The sequence below is a fragment of the Cornus florida genome, unplaced genomic scaffold, assembly GCF_030987335.1.
Source record: "Cornus florida cultivar Cherokee Brave unplaced genomic scaffold, ASM3098733v1 CherokeeBrave_3.0.0_Hap2_Chr10, whole genome shotgun sequence".
Classification (NCBI taxonomy): domain Eukaryota; kingdom Viridiplantae; phylum Streptophyta; class Magnoliopsida; order Cornales; family Cornaceae; genus Cornus; species Cornus florida.
The window spans coordinates 112,402,814-112,423,091 of NW_026775580.1; the positions used below are offsets into that span (position 1 = coordinate 112,402,814).

Consider the following 20,278-nt stretch of genomic DNA (forward strand, 5'->3'; position numbering starts at 1 on the left):
TTTATTTATAAAGATCGATATCAAACCCAAAAAAAAAAGAAGATAATTAATACAAAGTGTGGAGAAAGATTGGAGAGGACTGGAAGCCAGAGAAAAAAGGGGTTAAAAGAAAGGGGGGGAAAAAAAAATGGTTAATTGGGAAAAGTGGGAGCAAAAATATTTTTACAATAATTGAAAGAGTAGTTATAAAATTTGAAAATTAATAATTATTTATTTATAAAATTAAGACAATTTTTTTTTTTTTTTTTTGCCGCTATAAAATTAAGACTAAAAGTGTTATTTTCTTCAATAGTATGGGGGTATAAAGAGGGATCGCGAATATTGCCGCCTCCCATATATAATGTCAATTTTAGGTTAAAAGAAAATTAGGTTCAACACTTTAAATTGTATTTATGACGTTTTTAAATCAATAGGTCGGATTCTGGAGAGAGGATCTCGCACTTAGAGTGGGACCCTTTTTAAATCAACAGGTCGAATTGTGGGGTCCACTGCATAACTTGCGGGTTTTAAAAAGCATTTTTTATTCAACGTCAAAACGAGATAGTTTCTGCAATCGGAAAATTTATACAAATACAGAGACCAACACCTCCTTTCGAGGAAAACGCGAAGCCGAATTTATTCTTTGCTCATTCTTGATTCTTGATTCTTGATTCTTTCTCCCTTGGATTGAACACATGAATTTGAAGCTATCAAGTTCTTTACTCCATACAAATCACTGTCTCAGAAAATTCCCATATATTCCCGGGGGATTGTCCTCATCGTCACCGTTTGATCGCTGTGTTTCCCGCCGGATTTCGTTTCAGAAAATGTCGTACTCGTCGGAAACCACCGCAACTCCTACGCTTCAGACAGTCACCATTTCGTACTCCGACCTCCAAGTAAGATTGTCTAACGACCTGTTTGGTTTCCGAGAAATAATCGAAGAAAAGATATGGATATTTGAAATCCTTAGTCGAGGCCGGGGTTTAATTTTCGGTTTCTCAGAAAGAAAAAGGAGCATCTTCATTTTATTTGTAGTTTTGTTTCCTTGCGTGTTGTCTTTGATATTTCAGTCTTGAATTTTTAGAACTCTGTATATGCGTTTGTTTGTGTGTGTGTGCGAGAGAGGGAGAATTGAACTGTGGAGTTCCCTTCCTCTCCCTCTATACGTGTGTGTGTGTGTGTGTGTGTATATATATCTCCCTCTTTTGTGTTTGTACTAACTTGTTGTTTCTGTAGGAAATTGTAACATTTGCTCTCGTTTCTTTTGAATTGATTGGAACAGGATAAAAATGGTGATTTATCAGCAAAGATTGAAGAAGGTTTTGGACCAAATGGATTGGGAATTCTATCAATATCAGATGTATGACGTGACTTTGCTCATGATCTATTTTTTAACCGTGCTAGGTTCTATTCATTTATTTTCTTTATCAAGTATAGACAATTCTAGGCCCTTGTTTCGTTCACTAATCAATGGGATGTGTTCAATATATCCTATTGGGTTATTGTCCTATTAAATATGTCAAAGGCAGTAGAAATTCAGTGCATCGTTAGATATGCATATGTTTCAATTATTACCACAAGTGGGATATATAGTAATAGATCATTTTTGCGTCAATCTATATGCCCCAACATAAGTTTCTCTCACTCTCTTTATCTCTCTCTTTTTTTCTTTTCTAAAACCTTAATTCAGTTCTTTTTAGATTTATTTTTTTTATTGTGTACTTAGGAACTGTTTAGAATTAGTTATATCATTTACCTAGAACTATTATCTGTATGTATTTCACAATTTCCCATTCATTTTCGATTTAACTCTATTTTTTTATAGGTCCCCGGCTATTCTTCATTGCGTCAAAATCTTCTGCACCTTTCTCCTAGGTATTATAGCTTTCAAATGAGTTTACCATATTTAGTTTTAGTGCAAATAGATCTACAAATTTTAAGACGGCTTCAAAGTTTTTTTTTTTCAAAAAAAAAAATCATATTGCTTATAGAAATGAGATCTTTAATCAGATTAGCCAGCCTACCTGAAGAGGTGAAGAAAGAACTAGAAGATCCGCATAGCAGGTGATTCAAATCGCATCCTTGTTCTTCTTATTGTCAAATTACTAATTGTCGCTCACTGATCCATTATAAATAAACATTTTGCTCCATTTGCTTAAATTTGGTTAATTTCAAGGTACTTTTAGCAACAACTCCTATCTTTGCACAATTATACTAGAATCCTTTGCATCATTTGCTATCAAATTTTCAGATCCTTGGAATGATGTATATGGTCTTATTTCTCTATGAACTATTGCTATTTTTTCACACCTTTTGGGATAATTTGTAGGTACAACTTTGGATGGAGTCATGGAAAAGAAAAGCTTGAATCTGGAAAACCAGGTACTGTTTATCCTTAGTCAAACATCACATGGACTCTATAAACAATTCAACTGCTTTTAATAAGTGGATTGAACTATGATCATTTTACTATCTTTAACTATCTATGGTGCTAATGTTGATTGAATCCTGTTTATATACATACATAAACACAAGCACACATAAGCATATGGATGTGTGGGCATGCATGCGTAAAGCTTACTTCATGTTTTAATATGTCATTTTTTTCCTACCTGTTGAGGTCTTGATTTCTATTGTGTAGATATGTTGAAAGGGTCCTTCTATGCAAATCCGATACTAGATATACCTACAACTGACGCATCCCTCATTCAACGGTAAAAATTGGCTAACAACATCTTCCACAACTATTTGAGTACTTTGGTTTTGTCCATTGTCTATTCAACTTATGAAGATCATATGTGGCTGTCCATGCTCTGTGGACTCTGGTGCTTTTATTGATATATTTTTCATCTTCTGTGGTGGTGGGGGGGTGGACAAAAAGAATCCATGCTCTGTAGCCTCTGTGGAGGAAAGTTTTATAAGACTTTAAATTTAATTTCCCATCCAAAGACTGAAGATGAGTAATTAATGTTAAGAACTACTGCACTCTGAATTATCTTGATATATAATCACTAATCAACTATGAGAAACCACTTCTTAAAATAAATTCCACGAGTAGCCTATATAAGATATTGTTTTTAGGAATATATTAAATATGTCAGGAATGCGCATGGGTTTTATTCCTTGAACATTTTTAAAGCTCTTAAATCAATTTACATTTATAGAATTTGTGCATACAAACATGATTATGCGTATTGCCTAATTTTTATTTGTTTTCATGCTTTGTCTTGTAGATACCCTTCATATTGTGGACCAAATATATGGCCTCGCAGTGCTTTGCCAGAACTTGAATTGGGTATGTTCACATGTCAGTTATTCGTTCTATGGCTAAAATTTGGTCTATTGAATTTTTTTGCATGTATAGTGGTTTGACTGGTTTCCTTTCTAAAGTTTTAGTTGACACTAGTTCTGTACCTTTGGGATCCATATGTTTGATATTAATGGCCAGCTTTCTGAACTGCAGTCTCGCAAGCTGTTTTACCATTCTTAAAATCTCTTCTCATCATGATTCAAAAAGGGGTATAAAACAAGCTCGACTACCAAAGCTCGGCTTGTTTATTGTTATTATTTTAATATATATATATATTATTTTGGGGGGTGGGGTAAATAGTTGACTTGTTTTGCTAGGTCTAGTTTGTACAAAATCTTAAGCTTGTCAAAACAGCGTGATCAATGGCTTACTCAAAGCGTTAGGTTTGTGTTAGAAGTTTTATATATATATGTTGGGTCATTATGTAATTACATTTAGTTGATAGGACCCTTGTGTTATTATGCAAGACTTGTACCCTTTATATATAAGCCTACACAGGCTTATTTGGTTAGAGTGTTGAATATACAGTATATATGTTTTGCTCTCTCTCTCTCTCTCGATTTTGAACTTGGTATAAGAGCAAAATGATCATGGGTGTAAGAGTCAGTAGGTGGGTTGTTCTTGTATATGATTTGAGTTTTTGTATAAGATTTGAATCGCAATCGGAATCACGATTGTGGTTTTGGTGTCTCTGCCGGCAGCTTCTCATTCATCGTCGTCGGCAATTCCTTGTTCACCGTAGTCAGATCTGCAGCCTCGTTCGTCATCATCAGATCTGAAGCTTGTTCGTTATCATCTCTGCTTTCTTCGTTGTCGCTGGCAGCTCCTCTTTGGTTGTCAGCGAGCTCGCCGACATCTGCCGTTTCGATTTGCAGAAGTGAGGTTGGTTTTTTGGCCGGAAGTTGCAGCCGCTGCTTATGATTGGGTTGCCGTCGCCTCCGCCACGTTGTACATCGGTGTTTGTGAAGGTGTGAAGAAGAAGACCCGTGTTTGGCTACACGGTTATGCTATTCCAACCCTGGTTTACTAAACCTGGGATAGCTATTCCAATTCCGGTTTACTAAACCAGGGATAGCCGAGATCCGAGCAGTTTGCCCAGGCCCGACCCGTTTGCCCAGGATCCGACCCGTTTGTCCAATAAAGCATTCTTCAATCAATAAATGTCATTATTTTGTGACATTTGTGGATGATTATTCTCGCCTGACTTGGTTGTTTCTATTGAAAGATCGTTTTGAGTTATTCTTAATTTTTCAAAAATTTCGAAAAGAAGTCAAAACTCAGTTTGGATGCCCAATTCGTATTCTACGTTCTGATAATGCTAAGGAATATTCCTCAAACCCCTTTGATACATATCTTAGTGATAAAGGAATTATTCATCAAAATTCATATGTTTATACTCCTCAACAAAATAGAGTTGCAGAACGTAAGAATCAACACCTCTTAGAAGTAACCCGTGCTCTTTGTTTCATATGCGTATGCCTAAATGGTTTTGGGGTGATGCTGTTCTTACTGCCTGTCATCTTATTAACCGTATGCCGTCATCTGTATTAGATGGCAAATCTCCATATTTTATCTTATTTCCTGATTCTCCCTTGTTTTCTCTTCCTCCTAGAGTTTTTGGATGTGTATGTTACGTCCACAATCTTGGTCCTGGTTTTGATAAACTAGACCCACGTGCCACAAAATGTGTCTTTCTTGGCTACTCTCGTTCTCATAAAGGTTATCGCTGCTATAGTCCTGTTTCTCAACGGTACTTTATTAGTGCGGATGTAACCTTTTGTGAGTCCATCCTATATTTTTCAGATAATGATTCACTTCTTGGTATCACTCTTGAGTCGCCTCTTCCTGCGGTTCCTCTTCCCTCACTTTCTCTTTAACCCAGCTCTCCTTCACCTGCTCCGTTACAGGTGTACAAAAGAAGACCAAAGCCATCTGCTGTCGTGCCTCCTCCATCATCTTCAGAGTCTTTGGATCCGACAAATTCCACTGTGTCTGATTCCTTGCCGATTGCACTTCGTAAAGCTCCTCGCTCATGTGTTACTAAACATCCCATTGCTCATTATATCTCTTATAATTCCTTGTTGCCATCATTCTCATGTTTTTCCTCTAAGTTGTCTACTACATTTGTTCCCAAGACTGTGCAAGATGCTTTGTCTAATTCGGGCTGGAGGAAAGCCATGCAAGATGAAATGGATGCTTTGCATAAGAATGGCACATGGACTCTTGTTCCATTACCTCTAGGTGCCAAACCTGTTGGTTGTCGCTGGGTATATACTGTGAAGTATCTTCCAGATGGGTCCGTTGAGCGTTTAAAAACCCGTCTTGTTGCCAAAGGTTATACCCAGACTTATGGTATTGACTATGATGAGACGTTTGCCCCTGTTGCTAAGATTTCTTCTATTCGTGTTTTGATTTCTCTTGCTGCTAATCGACATTGGCCTCTGTTTCAGTTAGACGTTAAAGATGCCTTTTTGCATGGTGACTTAGCAGAAGAGGTTTATATGGAGCAACCACCTGGGTTTGTTGCTTGGGGGGAGTATCTTTACATTATTTGTCGCCTTAAAAAGGCCCTGTATGGATTGAAACAATCTCCATGGGCTTGGTTTGGAAAATTCTCTGAGGCAGCATTAAAGTTTGGTCTTCACAGGTGTCAGACTGACCATTCGGTATTTCACCAGCTCACTAAAGCTGGCTTCATAATTCTTGTGGTGTATGTAAATGATATTGTGATCACAGGTGATGATTCTGAAGGCATTGCTAAGTTGAAGTTGTTTCTGTAATATCGATTCCACACTAAAGACTTGGGTAAACTTAGGTATTTCTTGGGTATTGAAGTTGCTAGATCCAAGACAGGTATAAGTTTATCCCAACGAAAGTATGTGTTAGACTTATTAGAAAAAACAGGTATGTTAGGTGGTCGTCCGGTTGATACTCCTATGGATTCAAATAAAAAAACTTGTAGCTGATGTGGGTGATCTATTTAATGACCCAGGCAGATTTCGTCGCCTTGTTGGGAAATTAATTTATCTCACTATCACTCGACTTGATATTCATATGCTGGTAGTGTTGTAAGTCAGTTCATGGGAGCTCCTAGAATGCCACATTGGATTGCTATTCTTCGGATTCTCCGATATCTCAAGCAAGCTCCAGGTTTTGGGTTACTATAAAAACCAAATGGTCATCTCAGGGTGGAAGGTTTCACAGATGCCGACTGGGCCGGTTCTCCTTTAGATAGGAGATCTACTACAGGCTACTGCACATTTGTAGGAGGAAATCTAGTTACATGGCGAAGTAAAAATCAAATGGTGGTAGCTCGATCTAGTGCTGAAGCTGAGTATAGGGCAATGGCCCATACCACTAGTGAGTTGACATAGATACAACATTTTCTAAAAGAACTTGGGTTGACAGTTGAAGCTCCTACTCCATTGTTCTGTGATAATCAAGCAGCAGTTCACATTGCATCAAATCCTATGTTTCATGAGAGGACCAAACATATTGAAGTTGATTGTCACTTCATTCGAGAAAAAATATTACATGGGAGCATCTATACTCTATTTGTGAAGTCTGAAGATCAATTGGCTGATATGTTTACCAAAGCATTGGGTCATAATCAGTTAAGAACTATCTGTTTCAAGCTGGGATTATTTGATATATATTCTCCAGCTTGAGGGGGAGTGTTAGAAGTTTTATATATATATATATGTTGGGTCATTATGTAATTACATTTAGTTGATAGGACCCTTATGTTATTATGCAAGACTTGTCCCTTTATATATAAGCCTACACAGGCTTATTAGGTTAGAGTGTTGAATATACAGTATATATGTTTTGCTCTCTCTCTCTCTCTCGATTTTGAACAGTTTGCAAGCTGTGGTCGTGCTGTAAGTACATCACTTGAAAAGGGTAGTCATTAGACTAAATTGTAATTTTCAACGCTTTTCATGGCACCAGTGTTTGTTTAAATGTTATATTTCTTATAGAAGAAAATGTAGCCGAAGTGATTCAACATGTCATTGACTACTTTTTAACATTTTTCTTGTTTCATATAAAAATGTTAATAAACTATTACTGCACATGAGAATATTGTACTTGGAGAACTAATTGAACTAAGCCGGGCCAAGTAACTTGTTTCCAATACCAGGCCAAGTTCAGACTATAAAAGACTATATTTTACACGAGTTTGAGCCTGCTTGAGCACTCTTTTTGGTCAGCTGAGTTGAGCCCGAACACATTAATAAGCTCTGAGCTCAGCTCTGCTTGTTTACATCCCTATGCAAAAATCATTTGATGTTTGTTGGCAGTAGAAGACATTCCCCTAATATCCTCAGTGGTTAGTCGCATCCACTTGTCCTTTTGCACAATCTCTCTTCAACCGTTTATGTTGCTTTATGATTTCCTTCCTTGTTTCATGGGTTATATGATAACTGAATGTTTGTTCTTGTTTTGTAGCTTTTAAAGCCCTTGGGAAGCTGATTTTGGATGTTGGATCGATGGTGGCATATCACTGCGATCGATATGGTAAATTCTTCATAAATGATGTTTCCAATTTTCCATGATGTCATTGTGAAAATGAATTCTGTTTTCTTTGGTCAGGGAAAATGAACTCTGTTCTTTTTCTAAGCCTCAATTTTCACATATGTTGTCTGAGAGTTTCAGTATATGCATTCCAAGTAAAAAGAAAACCAATTTGATGTCCAATTGTTCTATTCAATATATAATCTTCAACTTTCAAAAGGAAAATTAAGGAAGAAAAATAAGTCACGCTAGCAATCATTCTAATTTCCAATCATTAGGTCATATTGATGGAGGATTTTTCAGCTGCGAAAGCCTTTTAGTGCATAGATTCTTCAAAGAAGACTTTCTAATTTCTATCGCTTTCATAAAGCTAATTCTTGTCATGCTTTCTAATTGTATTATAACTTATAAGTCTGATCGCTGTTAATTCTTTTTTCTTTTCTTCCCTCTTTTAGTTCTTCTCATAGACTGAACAGCAGTGTTGAGGTTGGCTAAATTAATAGGGAAATGGTTTTTTCCTATCGTCAAAAAAAGGAGATTCGTTATGAGAATGCTCGTATTTCTTCTTCTTCTTCTTCTTCTTCTTCTTCTTCTTCTTCTTCTTTTTTCTTTCTTTATTTTATTATTATTATTATTATTATTATTTATCTTTTTGAATCAGGCCTTAATTGGGATTGCTGAAAACTTGTTCAGCAACCAAATATGTGGCCCATGTAGGGATGGGCGTCAAAGGAGAAGGTTCAGAAATGGACATAGGGAATTGAACCAGGCCAACTAGGACTGAGCCACAGGTCCTTCAATTAAATTACACTCCTAATTACAGTGCAGTAACATCCCTGTAAAGGATTCATAGCAGTTTAGTAGGGGTCTTTATAGATTGCAACTAATGTGAATTTTTAAGTCCATTTTAATCCTTTTTTCCTTCTTTTTTTATGTTCTTTCATTTTCTTAAACTCTTACTTTGGGGGTTGGGGTTTTATCGAACACCATATAACTATAGATCTAGCCTCCTAAATAACAGACCTACAAGATCTAGTTTTGGATCTTTATGGAGATTCTTGTATATTCGATTTTATTGGTAAGTTTCAAAATGTTTAGAACTTTGTTCACTTTGGGTTAGATTTTTCAACTCTAACAAAGATCTTTTAGTTGAAGCTAGATTACAAAGATGGGTTGGTAAATGTATTTCCAACTTTCCTGATGTAAATCTGTATGGTTTTTACTTATTTTCTTTCCGTATATACATTACATTGAGAAATGATGTTATTTAGACATACTTAACTTTGGTAGTTTTTTATGTGTAAGTGCATTTATGCTCATAAAAGTAATGAAAGCTTTGAAATGTAACAGTTGGTAAGCATTTCTCGCTGATGGGGTTAAAACAAGTGTGAGAGTTGTGTTAAGAAAAAAATTCACGAATCAGGTATATATATATATTTTTTATAAGTACACGAATCGGATATTTAAATCCTTTATGTAACATAGGATACACCCTGCGCCACCATGCTGGTACTGTGATTTAAAACCTCTCAACCCCAAACCTGTCAAATTGTCAACTGTAGCCTCCGTGATGCCTTGATTTCTTCATTTCAGTTAAATTTTCTGCTAAGTAACACATTTGTACTTTTATTCTCATTTTCTTTTTGTTTGTTTTATTATTAATTTATTTAATTTTTATTATTTTATTTAATTTATATTTTTATTTGTTTGCTGTTGTGAAGTTGATCTGACCAATTTAGTTTTGATATGGACTTGTGCAGTATCCAAAGGGATGAATATATCTGAGGATGAAGGCCTTGAACAGATACTTCTACGCTCTCGGTGTCATAAAGGTCGTTTGCTGTATTATTTTCCTGCTAAGCAGAGGTGATTTTTCCAATCACAACTTTAACTATAGCTGAAAATTTTTACTTTGTTTTTTTATGACTCAATTCTTGCTTCAGTCATCATTATCATCATATTGAAGTTTTGCTTGGTGTATAATATTTCTCGTTTACTTAATCCTTAGGCATATAACATCAAGAATTCACGTGATTGACCTGTTGATACCCTCCTCCTGACACCTTAACCAATTTGACAATGCTAATGGCTGATTAGTTTTTATATACAGTTTCTACATCTTTATAGCTTCACTTTTTCGAGTGCATCCACTCCTCATCAGGAAGTTTATTTGATTTGAATTAGTGTTTTTAGTTTTATCCCATGTTATTTTATCCACCAATCCTCATAACCTTTTATCTTTGCCCAACTTTTATATACTCTACTTGTTGAGTTTTTCTCTATATACAGGTTTAGAAAATGTGTTGCTTAATTAAGGAAGGGCCTTGTAGCCTAGTGGCATCTCCTCTACCTCCCAAAGTGGATGTTGAGGGTTCAAGTTTCCAAAGGAGCAAATGGGGGTGTGAGTTTCTTTCCAAGGAAAAAATAATTAAGGGGAAAAAATGTTGCTTGATTTAGTGTAGAATATTGTTGCAATCTTAAATGGTGGGATAATTGGTTTGAAGACCTGTAGAATGACCAGATAATAACTGAAAAATGGTTTTCTTGCAGTATTTGTACCCAAGATGATGAAACCATGTCATCTTGGTGTGGATGGCATACTGATCATGGTTCCCTCACAGGTGAGCAATTTACGAATACAATCTATATTAGTTTTTCTATCTGGATCTTAGTAAAGTGATACACTGAGCCACTACGTAAACTTTACAACAGCATTTTTACAGTCCTAAGAGCGATAAAGCAAGGCATATAAAATACTTAGTGGGGTGCACACTTAGTCATTCATCTAACCTAAAAGAAATTCCTTGTCACCCCGAGCATTGTCCTTGTGGACGAGAGCAGCTTCATGACTACAAGCCTGGTCAATCTCATGCTAGTTTTCTTTTAGTAATTTAATTTGATTTCTTATACTTTTAGAAATTCAGATCTCTTATCATATTTATAGTTTTATACTGTGTTGAGGAAGATGATTAGGAAAAGGAAAAACAAAAAGCAAGAAACTTATATAACCACTATCAACCACATAAAGACTATCATAGGACCCAATTATTGAATTATAATAGTATCCATTCCATGAACATGATGGCAGCCCAGTTTCTATTAAGTATTTTACATAGCAGGTTGGACTCGTATATTTACCGGATAGCCTGTATTTTGATAAATATTTTTCTTTTTATCTTTTCTGATCTCTGAATTTGTATTTTTGAACACCCCTCATTGTGTGTCTAATTTCTGCTTGAATTCAACGTGTAGGTCTTACCTGTGGCATGTTTACGAGAGATGCTGTGGAACTACCTTGCCCTGATAGTGCTGCCGGCCTATATATTAAAACACGAACGGACGAAATAGTCAAAGTATAATTTCTTATGCTTGCTATTACAATATGCAATAGGTTTATTGGCAAACTTATATATCTAAATGATAAGAAATGTTCTTAGTTTCTGTTTTCAAAGTTTTCTACTCTGTGTATAATTTTAATTCAAGAAGTGCTGGCTTTCTTTTGTTCAACATCCTATATGAAGATTGAAGATATTGTGGGATCTATTCAGCTTCAAACAGGGACAAATAGATAATAACACAACGGAAATTCAGTAAATGTTAAAAGAAAGAAATTTGCCAGTGGAGAACTTGAAACACTAGAAAGATATGTGTTGGAACAAGTTTGAGGAAGTTAAGTTGTGAAGCAATGCACTTCAGTTAAAGGAAAAAATGGAAAATTTTAGAAATGTTGATGAGGCAAAATCTTATGGCTCAGGACATGGTGTTATAGACATGAGGAAATTATAGTGTCGTATAAATTAAATTTATGAAAAATAAATAAGGTAATATAAGTGAATGTGTTTTTAAATGCAGTTGTTGCATATTTCATGAATGTATGATATAGCTGCCATATACTGCTTTTCATCAATTCATTACCGTGTATAATGCCAAAGTCGATCCTACAGAAAAAATGGAATACATAGAAGTTATTTTTGTTGTTCTTACCTTTATTAGGGTATCACTTACTAGAATAAATTTCATTTTTCAATTATCATTAAGTTACTTAAACCTGACCTGGAATTTTTTCAAGATAATGTTCACAAGGAATGACTATATATTTTATAGTATCCATCTTCCTCTTGCAGCACTCTTCTTCTTTCGGCCTTGGGACTATGTCAAAAATATAAGTTTAAGCACAACGTAAAGGAAAGTAATTCTTGTAGGAATAAAATCGGTCCACCAATAAAAATGCACCCCGAGTTCTATTATTCCTTTAAGGTAGATTGAACCAGCATTATGCTCTGAGAGCTAAATATTCTCAGAAGTGAAAGATCTGACATAGAAGGATTTTTTTATAGGTTTCTATTAAACTGATGTGGAGAAGAATTCACTATCGTATGCTAGAAACTGGTGCTTTTATGGTGATGCTTAAAAATTAATTTAAGTAATTAGCATGCAAATGGAAAAAGAATTCTTGAAATGTTATAAATGGACCAGCCAAATTAATTTGAGGTTGTTCTTGGTGATTTTAGTGTACTTTCAGGAGAGCATTCTAGGTATTTAGAATCCAAAATGAGAAGGAAATTCTAGGAGTGACAAAAACAAGATCTTGTGTAACAATAATATGAATTATAATATGTCCAAATTCGAACCGTAGTCCATTAGCTCTTTTTTATTCACCAATCCTATGCAGTTCCTCTATTGATCTTCTTAGTGAGGTTGAGCAAGCTTCCTTGAAAGCATTTTAAGGAATTCCGAAAGAAAGCAAGTTAGCAAAATTATGTTTTTACAACCATGTAAAGAATCATGAGACCCTGAACTAACCAAAAAACCAGTAAATAAGAAAGGTAAACTAAAAAGGTGACACGATTCACATAATTCTGGAAGTATGATTATGACATTATGTTAGGATGGGGAGGAAAATAAATTGATTATCACTGCACAAATCGTTCCTGAGATTTTTTTGCTTCCCTTTTTCAATGTCTTAACTCATTCAAATACTTGTAAATATTTCTCATACTACAGTTATGAGAATTCCAGTGTTGTAGACCTCTTTGTAAATTGTAAGTATATCTTACTGGTTCCTGCATAACTGATGGATAAATATACAATTCATTCCAAATCCTTGACATAAGACAATTGTGTTTAAAATTCACTTCCATCCATTAAGAATGCAAAATGTTTGCTGTAACATATCTGGGATGTGGCAAATTTTGATTGTTTGATTCTCTATTCATTCTGTTTTAAATCCCATGTGGTTAAGGTCTTGATCTAATGTGGCATGCTAGCAAATTTGATTTGTTAGTTATATCTCGATTATATTATCTATGTCCTGGTTCTGGTAAGCCTAATTGCTTAAAAAGTGATATTCAGAAAAATCACAAAATTAAAGGCAGAGTGGGATGCTATGCTAGGCAAAGGTTTAATCGTCTAAACTTCTGTGGTAATAAATTTTGACTAACTAAAATTTGATTGGAGATCTTGTTACTAATAATTTGAATGATGGATCTCTATAATATTGGTCTGCCTTATTGTTGGCTCATATTCTTTTTCATTATTACGATTTATGATGCTTTATGTAGTTTTTCTATAACGACTTGGCTATTTTCAATGCATTATTAGGTGGTATTTGGAGAAGATGAAATAGCATACCAAATTGGTGAAACCACTGAGATACTATCAAGAGGTCATCTTTGTGCAACACCACATTGTGTTCGGGTACTTTTTGTCACTTTATCTCTTTATTTAATCATAGAATTTTTTGGCAGAACTTTGGGGCATAATGTGCCGTGTGTGCCACTAGTGTTTTTCTTTTCCTTTTTATTATTTTTTACTATTGCAATGTTGTAATTGTGTGCTTCTCCTTAACTCCAGGTGTTCTGCTCTAGTTTTCTTTCTTAACTTGAAAGCTTGTATATTGGTTCAATGTATTTTATTTCCTTTCTTTCACAACCCCAACCCCTTTCACAACCCCAACCCCCGCGCCCCCCCCCCCCCCCCCCAAAACCAAAATTTCTCTAATTGTCAGTCTTTTAGTATGAGGATACCATTAATATTTTTAAGAGCAACCATTTTGTGACAAAATAATGTCAAATGTTAGGTCTGTATCCGGTCTAAGTCTAACCCTCCCAGCAGGACCAACACCGGGTAATGACCTTTCATTTATTTGATACTCAATTTTTTACTGTGAACTGAAAGCTTGGTTGCCGGTGCCTTCTATGTTATATGGTCTTGGCTGCATACATGTACTCTTATCAATAATAAATTGAGAACTTTTGAGGCTGATGAAACTTGATAAACTTTTAAATGTTGGAAGAGAAATTTAGTTAGAATGTTTTGACTGTTTATTGTTCAGTTTACAAATAAGCTTCAGCATATCATTTCAACCCTATTGATGATTAAGGTTATAAAATATCTGTTTCATAGCATTTAACTAAGACATCTTTTGTTACATTATTTCTATTTAATAATCAATAAATTTTGTATATTTTAGCTATATTACTTGGTTAGGAAAGCATTTTTCTGTTCTCTCTTGTGTACCTCCTGTTTATATGGGTTGTACCCTTGTTTTGGCGCCTTTTAATGATATTTTACCACTTCCCCTCTCCCTACCAAAAAAAGAGAGAGCCTATGGATCAAGTACATATATTTTGTTTTGCATATATATTTTTTAGCGGACCATTTTTCTTTACCAGTAATAGGCCCTACATGTGTTCTCACTACTCCCCCACTACAGTTGTCATTGTCTCCTCATTCTAGCTAACTAGTTTGTTCTTACATAGACACAACATGTTGACTATTCACCCACCCCCCCCCCCCCCCCCCCCCCACCCCCCCCAAAAAAAAATCCTCTCTTCCACTGACACCCACACACAATGACACTCAAATGAGAATGAGAACTGCAAACCAACATAATCACACCTGACTCTTATTTGCAATTGTGGGCTTATGGTTTTGACATTCAAAAATTGTATTATGCTGGTGCGTGAAATGTTTTTCCATCAGTAGCGCTGTTCTCGACGTAATAATATTGTTAAGTAAACCTCTTCTCTAAGGGGTCATTGCAATGTTGAAATTCGAACTGAGAAGTCTGAGGTCTGAGTGCATCACTGAGTGTAAAATGATGCCAAAGGGTTGGCTTTCATATAGCATTGGTCCTGCCCATATAGATAGACTTATACTGTTCTCAAAGTTAACAGCATGAGCTGCTTACAGGTTACAACAACTAATTTCCCCTTTTTCATCTATTTAGATAATCACATATCTACATGTGTGTGTGTGTGTGTGTGTGTGTCCCATACTTTTAAACCTCCTAATGGTATGCGTTCGTTCTTCTGCACTCAATTCATGTATCTGTGATAGGGAGTTAATGGAAACTTTTGGAGTAGCAATATTAAGTGGAATCTACGAAATGACTTCATTTGTTTGATGGTTCTTCGACAACAAATATCCCAATGTTTCAAGCTAGTGTATTAAAGCTCTTCTCTAGTTTTGGTCTGGTAAGCAATAATGTTGTGCCACATCAAGGTGAAGTAGCATAGATGTCCATTGACTTGTACCGTTTTTCCTTCTCAGTGGACACTTGCCATTTGTATCATGATGTTGCATGCTATAATTGACGACTGTAAAATCAGAGTGGAGCTGAACCCATATGTCATTGTTTTCATCAAAGTTAGAGAATGCAAGATCACACACCTTCTCATTAAGGATGTCTAAGTTACTCCAATATATATATAATATATATATATATATATATATATATATATATATATATATTATTCAACATATTCTTTATATACACTTTATGACTATTGTTATCAATGATTTTTATTCTGATACATTAATTACCTGTTAGGCACCTAAAGGGGAGAAGGCTTCCGGCATTGAACGTTCTACATTTGCGCTATTCATGCAGCCTGACTGGTAATACTTACTAAAGGTCTTTATATTTACTGGTTATACTGTAATATGGTCTTCTCAGATCGAATTCTTGTATCTAGCATTGGCAGTGGTTTCCCTGATGATTAACTCACTTTTTAGCCGCTAATGAAATAAAAAGGTGAAAACAATGAACAAATCATCAGGTGCACAATGAGGGTGTAGATCCGCCAACTGATTCAAGAAGAGTCCACCTCTTACATTGATCTCTCACACACACAGACATATCTAGTACACTGGGGGGCCTGGGGCATGTTGTTTTATTATGCTGGCCATATAACATCAAAATTCCTCCTTCCATTTCTCAAATTGTATAAAAACATAGCTGGTTTAATTCTTGTGGAATTTTGTCTGGTAATTTGTTGCCTATTAGAGCATGATGTCTCATATTACTTAAATCGTTAAACGCTAAAGAAAACACACGCATCATGCATCCGTTTAGTAGAAATAACAAGATATCTTCAAAATTGACCTTTTGTTCTCCCTTTGTATAGAAACAAATGAGTCCAAGTGAATTCATTCCTAATAATTTTAGCATACTTTGTGAATTTCTATTTTTAGGATCCATTGCTTTTCTGTTTAATTACAATAAATATTTTGTGAACTAGAATGGCATGTGCTAATTAGCTATGATTATGAGCCATAGTATTCAGTCAGTCATTTAATTTTTGAAATCACTCTGAAGTTAACAGAGCAAATGCAGAATGTGGGTAAGTGAAATGGAAGCTTGACCACACAAAAAGGACACGTGACTATCTAGCAGCAACTATGGCTTAACAGAGAAGTGTACCAGTATGCATTGCAGAATGGTAAAAAAAGCACACAGACGAGCTCTTAAAGTAATGAGTGAAAAACTAGGAATTTTTTTGGCATATAAAATCTATAAAGGGAAAAAAAATTAAAAATAAAAATAAAATAAAATAAAATTTATCGATTAAATGATGGTATAACAGAAAGAATGTAATACTGTTATATATAATACTCGTGGCCATTAGGTTATTTAGTTCATTGTTTCCCAAAGGCATTTGTAATATTAATAATAAACATAATTTCTCATAGATGATAATAAGCTTATTTCACTTCATTAGTAGCTTGAATGAATTAAATTATGTAGTTCATACTGACACATGTTTCTTCTTCTACGGAGTCTTAATATAGTTTTGCAGCCACTAAATCTCCTTAACTCTTAAAATGTTCATTCACATGGACTCTTTGGGTTTGTTTAACTCCCAAGAAAATAAAGTTGTAAGGAAGGAAATGTGATTTTCCACAAAAATTCTGGATTTACGCCTCCGTTTTGTTGTGTTTCTGAGGTATCTTGTTCAAGTCTCTTACTGGTATTATTGGATCTTTGTTGTCGTCTTAATTTCTGATTACTAGTTTGCTTAAAATGATGGGATGACACAAATTCACATTGTGTTTCCTTTTTATGTTTTTCTTCTTAATACCTCTAGACCAATTTACTTGATGGAGTAGAAAAAATATTGTTTATTTACTATCCACATTTCTTTGAATCATCACAAATAGAATAAATTTCTGTTCGACATATTAGGGCTGATCAACTTGCAAGACAGCTGACGTGCTATGAATTTTTTCTAGGTTCAGTTTGCCTAGATGAAATTGGCTACCTCTGAAGCAAATTGAACAAGTCTGAGACTTTTAAGTCTTGGGAATTGTAAAATTAATCTTGATTATGATGAACTTTCTGGTGCTGGTTTCATTTTCCTTTTTATTATTTATTTTTCAGGGACGAAAAGCTTAATTTTCCAAAGGCAGTTCATATTCATCAGGAGGTATGTACTGTGAATCCTCGAACACTATAATTCATGTGGAACTTTAAGCGCTTTGGTCATGTGAAGATTTAAACTGGCATCGGGCATCTCACAATTTTATAGAACTCGGAGAGTTACCCAAATTTAGTTTTATGTGACAATGATTCATATGGGGGTTAAGTGATTAAAAAGTGAGATTAGGTAGAGATTCATTCTGTGGGATATCAAATTAGGTACCTCTCCTACTGCACCGGATCTCATTAGAACTTTGCAGTCATGCATGCTTGGGTAAGATGAGTACCGGGCTGGGTAGCCTTTTTTTCCTTGGCAAGAAAGCCGTGCACTTTTTCGCCCCTGTGGGACTCGAACCCTCACTTCTCACTTTGAAAGGTAGAGGGGACACTACTAGGCTATAACGCCCTTGGTGATGACTGGCCTTTAAGATAACTAAATAAATTGTCTCAGCTTCTTGGATATGTTACACATTTCTTTAGATTGTAGTGGTTATATAAAAGCATAGCAAGTTTCAAGTTTAGTTTTAAATTTCTTGTACATTACAGGTATGAGTTATGAATATCATGGTTATTCATTAAAATTTGTTTTTTTTGTTTTTTTTTTAGTTGATCTCCTCAAATGGATCTCTTACTTTTGGAGAGTATACTGAGAAGCTCCTTGACAAGTATTACCATCTCAAAACATAAAAGTTGGTGTTGTATGAACAGTTTGTTATTTACAAATATTATCTCCAAAATTGCAAGAAGATCTAACTGCAGTAATCTTCTCGACATTGTTAGTACATTTTCATTTTCAGTTATTGTTAGCCAGTTTAAATTGGTCTTTTTTCATTTTCAGTGATAGAATTGTTTTAAGTGGTTCCAGGGTTCCTATGCCCACCCATTTGCTTTTTTGCCATTGAAAATAGGATTGTTGTGTGAAAAAGCTGCTAGTTATATGTTTTGTTCATGTTATATAATAACAACCTAATAGACGGAATGACCACCCCGCAGTTGGAGTGCCCTCACGAACACGTTCCCGGATGCACCCATAAGTTTTACATAATAATTAGGAAATTCGTAATTATTGGCTATTTTTCTAATGCTTTTGGATGGTGATAATTTTTCAATGAGCAGAATGGATCTTTGAATCGTATTATTTTATATTGGCAAATTTATTAAATCACTAAGGTTCCGTTTGGATTAAAGAATTTCAAATGAATGGATTTAGATTCAATTATTTAAGAAGTCTAAAGTTAGATTTACATTATAGCATGTGTTGTTTTGAGTGGATTATATATGTGGAATTTTAAAAAATAAGATATAAGTTATTTGAAATTAATGCTGGGGAGGTTATCTAGATGAACAATTAATGCTGGGGAGGTTATCTAGATGAACAATTATTGCAATAAAATGTCACTCAAACCTCCGATGAAATGACGGTTAACTTTGGAATCCAACTTTATAGCAATCTTTTGTGTTTAATTTAATTAGTTCAATTTTTTTTAATAATGGGTTCTTCTGGTAATAGAAGCCCCCAATAACGAATTAAAATTTTTGAAATGGCAACGAATGCATGTTGATATATCTGGGAAAAAAAAATATAATTCATAGGATTTTTACTCACTTGATATAGGGGATAATTTTAAGTATGAATTATATTCACTACATTAAAGGAATAAAAATTCTTTAATTATACAAATTGATTAAAGAAATTGATCAAAAGAATCATTTTTAATACGTAAAAGCATTTAAGGGCATCATGAGGAACTATAAAGATGCCAGTAGATTTCTTGATGAAGCACATAGGTTATGTTAAAGATTTTATTTCAACTATTCTCAGGAGACTCAGCACCAATGATTTCTTTACTAATTCAATATTACCATCCCAATAAAAATGTTAAGGGCACTTTTGGTAAATGGTAAACTATTGGGATGGCTGTGTGGGGGAATCTAGAAGTGAAGCTTAGCGGTTTTTATTTTGCTTATTGTAAAGCATATTAAAAAATAAAACACAGTTTTGGTACAGGCAAGTAATTGATTATTGGCCTAAATTAATAAAAATGCTAAACTTTCCGAAGAGTTAATTGTATTTTTATTTTTTCAAGTGGACTTTACTTTTGATATTATTTGATCAAAAAAATACATTCCATAGTTTAGTTGGCTTATATATTCTAGCATAACTCTTGAATAAAAACTATGTTGTTTGATAAAATTGTAAATTAAGTTTTCAGGGTTGAGTTTTAAGTGCTAAAGTTTTTGAGTGGTAATTAAAAATTAAATATTTTTTAATTTTTAGCAATTTTATCCCATTTTAATAAACACTTACTGATATCACTTAAAATTTTATCTCATTTTAATAAACACTTACCGTTTTCAGCAATATTTAAAGTGTGCTATTAATCAGACTTAATTGAATAAGTATTAAATACATTTAAAATTAAAAGCTGAATTGAGTAATTAAACAGGTCACAAATCATGTCAATATGCAAATAAACGCAGAATCCATTTCATGTTGTTATGTACCTACGGGTCTATCATAAAAGGAGAAAATAAATATAGATACTTTAAAATGAAATTGAACATTGATTGTAGATAAAAGCACATTGGTCAAAGTTGGTCAAAGGGCAGCAAGAATTAAGTTTGACTAAAACTTGTAAATATATTGTAAAGGTATGTTTGTTGCCTTTGAGGACACAATTCTACCCTCAAGTTTTAAATTTAAGAGATTTGGATACTCTCAAAAACAATATAAATAGATTTTGACCCAAACGTATAATTTATTATAA

The 20,278-nt window shown here is 34.4% G+C and overlaps 1 protein-coding gene across 2 annotated transcripts; it reads left to right on the plus strand.

Annotated features, from left to right (window-relative positions):
- The first annotated feature begins 549 nt into the window (after positions 1–549).
- Positions 550–18,448, plus strand: LOC132277223 (uncharacterized). 2 transcript variants are annotated; one of them, XM_059779006.1, is made up of 15 exons: positions 550–878; positions 1,265–1,342; positions 1,808–1,857; positions 1,993–2,046; positions 2,312–2,364; positions 2,624–2,696; positions 3,216–3,277; positions 7,742–7,810; positions 9,568–9,673; positions 10,358–10,428; positions 11,060–11,160; positions 13,409–13,504; positions 15,642–15,709; positions 17,472–17,517; positions 18,117–18,448. In XM_059779006.1, exons 1-15 carry the CDS (start codon positions 675–677, stop codon positions 18,195–18,197), a joined length of 1,212 nt encoding a protein of 403 aa, XP_059634989.1. In that variant the 5' UTR covers positions 550–674; the 3' UTR covers positions 18,198–18,448. The 2 variants fall into 2 exon arrangements, with proteins under 2 accessions (XP_059634989.1, XP_059634990.1); XM_059779007.1 differs by lacking the exons at positions 15,642–15,709; positions 17,472–17,517; positions 18,117–18,448 and adding an exon at positions 15,362–15,517.
- The last annotated feature ends 1,830 nt before the right edge of the window (positions 18,449–20,278 follow it).

Coding starts and splice junctions, on each gene's coding strand:
- LOC132277223 (XM_059779006.1), top strand. CDS start 675: ATGAATTTGAAGCTATCAAGTTCTTTACTCCATACAAATCACTGTCTC. Junction 1,858..1,992: donor CTTCTGCACCTTTCTCCTAG/GTATTATAGCTT, acceptor ATCTTTAATCAG/ATTAGCCAGCCTACCTGAAG. Junction 9,674..10,357: donor TATTTTCCTGCTAAGCAGAG/GTGATTTTTCCA, acceptor GTTTTCTTGCAG/TATTTGTACCCAAGATGATG.